The sequence below is a fragment of the Drosophila persimilis genome, unplaced genomic scaffold, assembly GCF_003286085.1.
Source record: "Drosophila persimilis strain 14011-0111.01,24,50 unplaced genomic scaffold, DperRS2 tig00000000-arrow-pilon, whole genome shotgun sequence".
In the NCBI taxonomy this organism is placed as follows: domain Eukaryota; kingdom Metazoa; phylum Arthropoda; class Insecta; order Diptera; family Drosophilidae; genus Drosophila; species Drosophila persimilis.
In genome coordinates, this window is record NW_020825288.1 from 2,167,487 (window position 1) to 2,176,439 (window position 8,953).

The 8,953-nt window shown below is 48.4% G+C and overlaps 1 protein-coding gene across 1 annotated transcript; it reads right to left on the minus strand.

Moving 5' to 3' along the window:
- Positions 1 to 2,376: 2,376 nt before the first annotated feature.
- Positions 2,377 to 4,451, minus strand: LOC6595157 (mitochondrial 2-oxoglutarate/malate carrier protein). Its single transcript, XM_002020248.2, has 2 exons — positions 3,630 to 4,451; positions 2,377 to 3,540 (listed from the first exon to the last, which is right to left on the minus strand). Exons 1-2 carry the CDS (start codon positions 3,756 to 3,758, stop codon positions 2,707 to 2,709), a joined length of 963 nt encoding a protein of 320 aa, XP_002020284.1. The 5' UTR covers positions 3,759 to 4,451; the 3' UTR covers positions 2,377 to 2,706.
- Between the last annotated feature and the right edge of the window lie 4,502 nt (positions 4,452 to 8,953).

Here is an 8,953-nt window from a genome sequence, read left to right on the forward strand (position 1 = left end):
ATTATGAGCCATGACCACGGGAGAGCTGGTGCCCCGCGTAGGCTGTGGCTGCTGCTGTCCGCAGGCGTTGGCTTTTCGCCATTTTCCGACCCCATTCCAAAACCGGACCTGGCCTCCTGCTGCCCCTTTTGATTCCCTCGACGGCTCTGCCGCCTTGGGGGCTCCCAAAACGCATTAATACCAAAATCAATCGGACCAAATTTCGAAAAATAAAACGAGCATTTGTTCGTATTCCTGCTGCGATGCTGGACTGTGTGCTACCGTAGAATACAGTACAGGTTGGATCGTTCCAATAGTTTCTTTAGTCAGAACATAACTGGAATTCCATTCACTATCGTCAGAGCAACTTGTTTCTGATGATTCCAGTTACATTTTATTCCTTGAATTGCAATTAGCTTAACCTGAAATTTCACTAGAATACCTCCAATCATACCTATTATTCCGAGAATAGCACCCCGTAGAGGCGCCCCAGCCCAGCCAGCCCCAGATGTGGCACATGTCCTTTGGCTATGGCAAAGAATTCCACGAAAATCACAGCCAGCCCAATTTTCACTGGCTGGCCAGAAGAAAAGCTATTCGATGAGGTTTGTATTGGGCTCTAATTGAAGTTTGTTTGAATGTGTGACCGCTGGGTGGCTCTGGGCGGCTCTGGGTGGCTCTGGATGGATTGGGCTGCTTGTTCGTGTGGGACATTCAATTAATTACATTTACACGGGACTCTCTCTCTGTCTCTTAGCTGTCGCTTTCTGTCTGGGGAATTGATGTTTTGAGTGTTAATTAAAAAGTGCATGCAAAATAGGATCCTCATCAATAGGCTGACATTTGTGGCTTTCATTGGGCTTCGATTTCGGAGGAGAGACGGGAAAGGCATTTCGTAAAAGCCCCATATCCAGAGGTCCCACACCGGAGCGAACAAAAAACACTCAGAGCAATTTAAGAGGCTGTCACATCACCTCTTCGCCTTGTGGATTATCCTGGCTTATGGCAATCGAATGTGGCTCAAAGCAAGTACATACTAGGAGCCTCTCCCTCCTTTGGCTTACCCTTGTCTTCGTCTCTCTAATTACCAGCAAGTGCTGGTGGGGGTGGGAGTGGGCGTGGCGCGGGGGGCTCATTGCAAGGCCAAAGGATAACTAATATCCCATAGAATCTTAAGCACCAGCTTAAACTTTGCAAGGAGCTGGCATGGTAGAAAACTTCTACTTCCAGTAAGTAAGACCAGGCCAATTTTAATACGAGTGCTTTTAGCCATTTTGTGTGGCCCTTGGTCAAGTAAGATTGTGCTCATTTATTTACGAGATAAACTTTTGATTTGTGGTACGAGCGCTAGAGGGAGGGGACGGGGTGAAGCCCAGCTGAAAAATTTTATTACCCAAATACTATTTGGTAGCCGGGGGCCAGGCCGGAAGACTCTGGGCCCCCTTCTCGAAACTAATAAAATAAATTTAATATGCGATTCTTGCCTGTGGCTTTTGGGGTAATTCTCGCTTATTATTGCCGCCCCACCCCCCAGTCCGCCGCATTCTACTACCACCCGCACGACTTCCGCCACACGAAAACTGTAATGCTCCAGTTAACAAACTTATGGCATAATAAAAAAGTTTTTAAATAAATTCGCGAGAGATTCTTTATGGTCAGTTTGTAATAAATAAGGATTCTGCTAAAAAAAAAACACAAAAAACAGGGATGCAATCAACAAAAATTCAGGCTGGTAGGGGCACGATGGAGGCTTTTTTTGACTGTGTTACAATTCATCTGAACGGGAAATGGCATAAAAAGAGCTAACACTTGAAACAGAAATCAAAGGAAAAAACCCCATATACGGAGAGCATTGACTTTACGGCAGCACTGTTTATTAAACTACAACACAAATGGCATGTACCAAGGGTTATCAGCATGTTTTTCCCTTATCAATGAAAGCGAAATCGTCCGGTACCCGTTGAGAAGGGAAAGCGAAGCTTTGCCCGGAGTTTATCGGGGGATTTATACTTTGATCCATCAAACAGAAACAACAGCAGTGCCAAGAGCATTGATAAGGCTTATCAGAGGTATCAACAAACAAACAGTAGCTATGGTGACGATGAGCGGGGAGGAGGGGGCGCAGAAAAAGGTGTCTGCCCACGATATAGTATAATTAATATGCAATAACGACATATGGCACCAGGCACACCCACTCGACACTCATGGCCAACCACCCACAAATGACTTTGACGAGCAGGCAAGTACAGTGGAAGATCTTCCGATGGACAGCTGCTGAAGGGCACTGAATTTACCTTTGCCTTGTCATTTAAGAGGGCACTTTACTGTAGCTGGATTCCCACAGACACGCAACGTGGCCCATCAACATAATCGATACAATAATGGGGCAGAGGCAGGTTGATCAATTTGTGCTTTATTAAGAATCCACTTTCAATTTAAGGAGCTACGCAAAAAACTGTCTCAACATTGAGATATATACTATATAGACGTAATCATGTAATATTGTCACCGGAATTGCCGACATTTAAATGCCCTACATTGGTTTAACCTTAACTTTATATACACGCACATGCACACTCGCACACACATTCATCTATCGGGATCATCTCATCGTTCGTTTCTACATCATCCTACATATTCCTTTTCCTGGTTCACCGGCCGACCAGATGCCAGCTGGGCGGCTGCTCATCCGGACAGTTGCAGCTATAACAAAGTTTTCGAGCCACACTATAATCCAGTGCTCGTCTCCTTACCAAGAATATATTTGTTGTAGCCCTGGTTCATTTGCTCCAACAGGATGAAGGTCAGGACCGTGTGCGGTCCCAGGCGGCAGTAGTAGGGTGTGAAGCCCTTCCACAAAGCAAAGATTCCCTCCTGGCGAGCCACACGAAGCAGGACGTCTGTAGTGCCGCGGTACTCCGGCTTGCCCTCGACTTTCTTCATGTTTTGAATGCGCGTCTTGGCAATATCCAACGGCATGGATGTCATGGTGGTCAACAGACCGCTCAGCATGCTGGCGCAGAAGTGTAGCTTGATGCCCTCATTCATCTGCAGCGGTCCGTCGTGGAAGTACGTCTTGAACTGCGAGTAACTGGCCAGCTGGGTCATGTTCACGACCATGGCCCTTCCCACAGTTGGCAGACTGCCACGCCAGAGCGCCGCCAGACCCTCCTCGCGGGTAATCCTCGTCAGCGCATTGGCCACATTCGTGTAGTTGCGTCGCTCCGCAACCGGCAGGCGTCCGTCGGAGGTCATACGCACCAGAGCCACCTCGGCCGGGGTGCCGATGAAGGCGCCACAGGCTCCAGCAATGGTTCCCATGGCCATGCTGTCCACTATATTGGGGTTCCTGTCGAAGCGCTCCTTGTACAAGTCGTTCAGATAGGTGTACATGCCCAGGCGGCCGGTGGTGTAGGTGGCCTGACGCAACAAGGCAGCACCAATGCCCTGGTAGAGAGACAGGGGCCCCTCCCGGGCGACTATCTGCTGGATGCAGTGGAAGGAGTTGCGGAACTCCTTCTTGCCGCTTCCGGCCCCAGAAATCTGCATCCGTGTCTTCACCTGGAAGGCAGAAAGGGATGGAAAGGTTATAACCTCTTTAGGAATGAACTGCGACATCTTTTCTCCGCAGAGATGGAGCTGCTACTCACCAAGTCCAGGGGCTGGACAACCATGGTGGCTCCCATGCCGGAGAGACCTCCGAACAGAAATTTGATATAATTGGGGGCGCTTGGTGCCTTGACCAGCACCTCCTCGGCTTTTATGGCGTCTTTGCTCATGTCTGCTGTTTTTTTTTCGCTGCTGCCGGGCGATTACACAACACGAAATGTTTTGATTAAATGCAGTGCTGGCGCTGGGGCTGGGGCTCTGGCTGTGTCTCTGCCTGTCTCTGGGGCTCGCAGTTCTCTGTCGATTCCAATTTCCAGTTGTGGCTGCTCGCAAGTTTTAGCTGTGCTGCTGCTGCCCTCGTTGCTGCTGTTGCACTGAGAGCCCTGCTGGGAATGTTGTGGAACACGCGCCGCGTACTGCTGCCCGGTGGCACAATTAATAATAAATTTTCCTTACGCACAGAGACCAGCTGATACTGGTGCTATAGTATAGGTGAGGTTGGTAGTGCTGCTGGCGTAGCCACCAACGCTTCCTCGTTTATTTTTGCTTTCTCTCTGTGCTTGGCACTTGGCAGAGAAACCGCGAACCGAATGTGATTCAATGTCAATGCACGTCACACACCTCCGTCCGCCTCTCCCCAAGAGTCAGAGACAGCCTGTTGCTTCACTGAGACGCCACTTTTCTGGCACTTGCACGTGTTTCGGGTGTGAGGCCACTATTGCAGTTTGTCTGCTTGGTTTATAAATATTTCTGCATTTAAACCGAAATAAAATGCAGGAAACAGAAATACATCTGACGACGAAAGTAGGTTGCGTTGTTGTTGTTGTCTGCTCAGCTGATGACGTGAACAGAGCAGAGCGGCGGCGCGGGAGAGCGCAAGGGTTGCCAGACATTCGACCATACAATATATGAAAAATAAAATTTTAAAATTACTTGTAGCTGAGAATTAAATATCAAACTGGCGTTTCTCAAAAAATAATACTGCTATGATTTAAATTCTTATAAATTTTCTAGCTGTAATGTGCCTGAAAATTAAGCATTTATAAATCAGCTCTACTGGCTCTGCTCTCATAGTGGCGGTTTTTCTCTCTCCCTCTCTCTCTGTCTCTCTCAGAGAGTCTCGTCGGTGTTGTTAAACGCCAAGCAGCTGGTACTTTGAAAACAAGAGCGCAAAATACCCCGCTCCCACCCGCTGCAGGCAGTTACCTTTTGTTTACAGTAATTTGTTCGCCCACTCACAGCTATAATTGCAAATGCCTTTGTTCTTTTTGCTTTTGCATAGAGAAATCTACAACGAATGTGTAACACCTTCACATCTGTACGCAGATCGTGTGTACATATGTTTTCTTTATCTTATTTGCTGCCTTCGTAGGTCGCTGCTTATCGTGGAATGGCAAACATGTTTGCTGCGTTTTTATCGTAATTGCGCTAATCAGATAATAAATAGGTGGGTATTGGATATTTTCATGCTTCTGATTCGTTTAGACGCTAATGGAACGCGAAGTTCTCTTATTCTGTATAGAGAATGTGATACAAGGTCAAAATTTCACTAATAAATATAAGAATTTTCAATGCATTGAGGAAACGTTCTTCAGCGTGGAGGATTGGATTGTATAGTGTATAGCCTACTAATTGGTTGGATAATTACGAAGAAATGCCTACCCGCTATAAGCACTGTTCTCTCCCACTTATTGGGGAGACCCGGACAAGAAAGAGCACCGTGAAGGCATTCCATTGTTAATAATCTCCTTGAATTTCCGAAAATGACAGATAATGAATGTCGCACAACATACGTATTATCATTGAATCGCTCTCGAACATACATATCTCCATCTCCGAAAAGCGTTCAGCCAGGCAGGCAGGATTCATCGAAGCCGCATCCATTCGAGCGCATTACGCGCATTCGCTCCACTCTGCTCTTGGTCCGGGTCTCGGTCCTGGTCTCGGCACTGGTCCTGGTCGTGGTCCTGGTCCTCGTCCTCGTCTTCATTCAATCAGAGGAGACTCAACAGATTGCCTGTCGTTTGCCTGCCATTGAAGCTGAAGCAATTCCAATTCAATTTTAGCAGCGATGACGACGACAACTCTGGCTCGAAGAGGGATTTTCGCATTTTGTAAAAAACGAAATGAGGACAACGTGCTGGGCTGGAGGTGGAGTGCTCTGCAGTGGGATGAAGGACGAGCGAGCACATTGTAAGCAATCAGTGAAAGGCAGCCATCGCATCGCGGAGCAGGGCGGAGAAAAGTAAAATCTCGAGCTGTCAAGAGCGGCTATAGATAAAAACTACAGCCCATACACGGCACTACATATAAGATATGGCCGGAACGGAACGGAACGGGCCACGGTTAATATGCTCTTCCCCCGCAGACACACACACACACACACTCACAAGCAATCGGTGTGAAGGACACTGTAAGTGAAATTGAACGCTTGGACGTACGTTAACCAAAGCCAGCAAGGAGTGCTGGGCATCCTGGGCATATAAACTATGTGGTTTCGGTTGGGACAACCAATGAGGGGGGAAAAACTAGAAATAGTAGGAAGCTCTGGTCATATCTTGGTATTCTTCGAGGCTAAATCTCGGAAGCTATGATACCAAGAGCATGGAAGCTTTGGTAACATACTTTATCTTTTTACTGCCTAAGCAATTCAAGTATCTTGTGTGAAAAAGTTGTATCTAAAGATTAAACCGTATCGCATGATGGAAGAGAATGAACCGAAGTAAGAATTTTCAAGTAAAAATCGTTATTCTTAAAGATGTTCGACAAGATGTAAATGCACAAAAGAAATTCTAGGTATTGAGATTTCTGTCAGAGCATCTTTGAGTGGTGCACATCATCGAGTGCATCCAATCTGATGGGTTGCTCAGTGCTTGGGCCATCAATAGCTGGGCCTTCCCTGCCGGATCATTTGGTCGACGGAGCTGAACCTGGCTGGCCCCCTGGCCGCCTGGCCCCATCATTCATGTGACGTTAGTCGGCCAATCAATAAAATTTCACGCTGCTGTAATCAAAGCATGTGACATTAGCGTAAAGTTGAATGAATCCCAGTTTCAGTTTCCCTGCCAGGACCCATGTTCGGGCCAGGGCAGGGCCAGGGCTGGGGACCGAAGCCTGGGCTGGGCTTTTGTGTGAAATGCTAAAACGATAAGGTCGCTCGTTATAGACTCTGCGATACTTCCCTTCGAGCCCTCGACCGACTGAGCAGCAGCGGCCTGCCCCCCGCACACAAAGCCGTGTAGAATCAACAGTTTGTCGTCGAGTCGCCCCCCGTCACATGCTAATTTTAACAGAGCCGTGCCATAAGAGTGCCAGGGAAAGTGGAACGAGGGGGGAGTGAGGAGGTGGCGGGTATGGAGGTTGGTTAAGGCCCACAAAAGCGCTGCCAGCGAAGTTCACCTGCAAGTTTGTGGAAATTTATTTTCGTGCAGCGCGCTCAGTGATGCGTTAGAGTTTTCACGGGGCGTGCGGGGGCTGGAAAATAGCGTCAGTGTGGGTTGGGTAAGCCCGGGCACGGTTTTTGGCAACGGCAAAGTTGGAGTTCAAATCGAGTGGAAGATTTCAATGCGTTGGCAAACGAAAATAAGTTGCCACTTCCCCGGGCTCTATCGGGCTCTATGGGGCTCTATCGGGCTTGCCGGCTCCCTGTCTAGTGCAGCGACCGGGCCAACATTTATTCTTGGCTCTGGCAACAATAAACAAAAATCCTTGAAGTTCAGACAAAGGTCGCCCTCCTTAGAAGGTATTCAGCGATTTGTGGCCCTGCCAAATGGCCAAAGGATACGCCCCTGGTCGCCGACAACTCACTGGCGCGTGCTGGAAAACGAATGCCGGCAGGAAATGAGGCCACAATTGGAAACCGCCAAGAAGTGCAGTATGACTCAGAGACAGGGCCCCCTGCACTTGGCCCAAAAACGAATGGTGGCCCAATGGGAAGCAGAAATGGATGGCGACTCGTTTTGACAACCTTAAATGATGGCGGGACCAGCAATGGGATTCCTTGCTCTCAACACTCTATTCCCTTCGAGCCGTAAGTGTTTCTTCCCCCCATTTGCATATCCAAGAGACAATTCGGTGGAGAGTGCCACTCCGCCAGCATCATACAAAAGTGCAACGGAATTTCTATAAATATTTCATGCACATTTCCGTGACATATGGGCCATCTATTGCAGAAATTTCTTCGTAACTTTTCCTGTTTGTCGGGGATTCCGACACATTTTTGCTGTTTTTGTTTTCCTGCTGAGTGTCCCTTAAATTAGAACAGCATTCAGAGATCCCCGCTATTCAGTAATGAAATCCGCTCTGAGGATTCATGTGGGGGATAAAGCCGGAAAAAGAAATGGCTGTCCTCGAATGGAAAGTTGAAATTGCTTTACCAAGGGGGAAACCAGAACATGGGGCTAACTGGGGACCCGGGTGTAGCTGTGTCCTTTGGCTATTTGCAATATGCAAAATGCGACAAAATAGTTGGGGAGGCCCTGGACGGGGCCACGCCACGCCCGGCCACGCCCAAGCACTTGCCACTTTCCACTGGCTTGACTGCGTAAATAAACATTTAACTTTCTATTAGAATTTGCATGGCAATGGAGCGGGGCCGAAATGAGAAGCAGTCGCGGAGAGTGCTCGACAGGATTACCACGGCCGCAGCCAATTTAAGCGGACTCCAAGGGGGAGCACCACAACCAAATCTGATTGTGGACTAAACATGCTAATGGCATTATAATTATCCCCAGGGAGCTGGAGCCAACCCAACACACACACCTGTCCCATGGCCGGAGCGGATGGAGGAGCAGGACTCACGCTGGCGCTGGCGCTGGCGGCGGTCGCGAATGCAAATTACAAAGTTTTCCCAGGAAAAAACTTCATTTCCCCACTTAAAGCAGCTGCGCGAGTGCTGCTGGTGCTGCTGCCACCGCAGCCGCGGCTAAATTGCATTGTGGTGGAGATCCCAGGAACCCTAACACCAGGACTGGAACAAGGATCGGCGACTGTCCAAGCTCTTTCACATTAGCGTATAATCAACATTAATGGGGCTGACAATGCGCTTCCGAAGACTCACGCACACGCACACGCACTCGCAGCCGCAGTCACGGAAGGCATCTCCATCGCCTCCATCGGATGCCATTAGATTCTAAGGGCTGCCATGTTTCCATTGTGCTGGCTGCCCAACGGAGCGAGAGCCCAGCACGGGGATTATATTCGCATCAGCTCAATGAAAAATTGTATTCGTATCTGTATTCGTGTTGTGCATTGTTACAAGTTGAGTTGAGAGCTGGCTGTTCCTTGTGTGGCATTGAAATTAGTTTGCATTATTGGAAAAACTGCTGACAGTTAATTGTGTCTCGGAGTCCTCGGAGTCCACATA

What these genes read in the sequence shown, in the direction of transcription:
- LOC6595157 (XM_002020248.2), bottom strand. Translation starts at nt 3,758, where the DNA reads ATGAGCAAAGACGCCATAAAAGCCGAGGAGGTGCTGGTCAAGGCACCA. An exon ending in TTGTCCAGCCCCTGGACTTG is followed by an intron (nt 3,541 to 3,629) that starts GTGAGTAGCAGC and finishes TCTGCCTTCCAG; the next exon opens with GTGAAGACACGGATGCAGAT.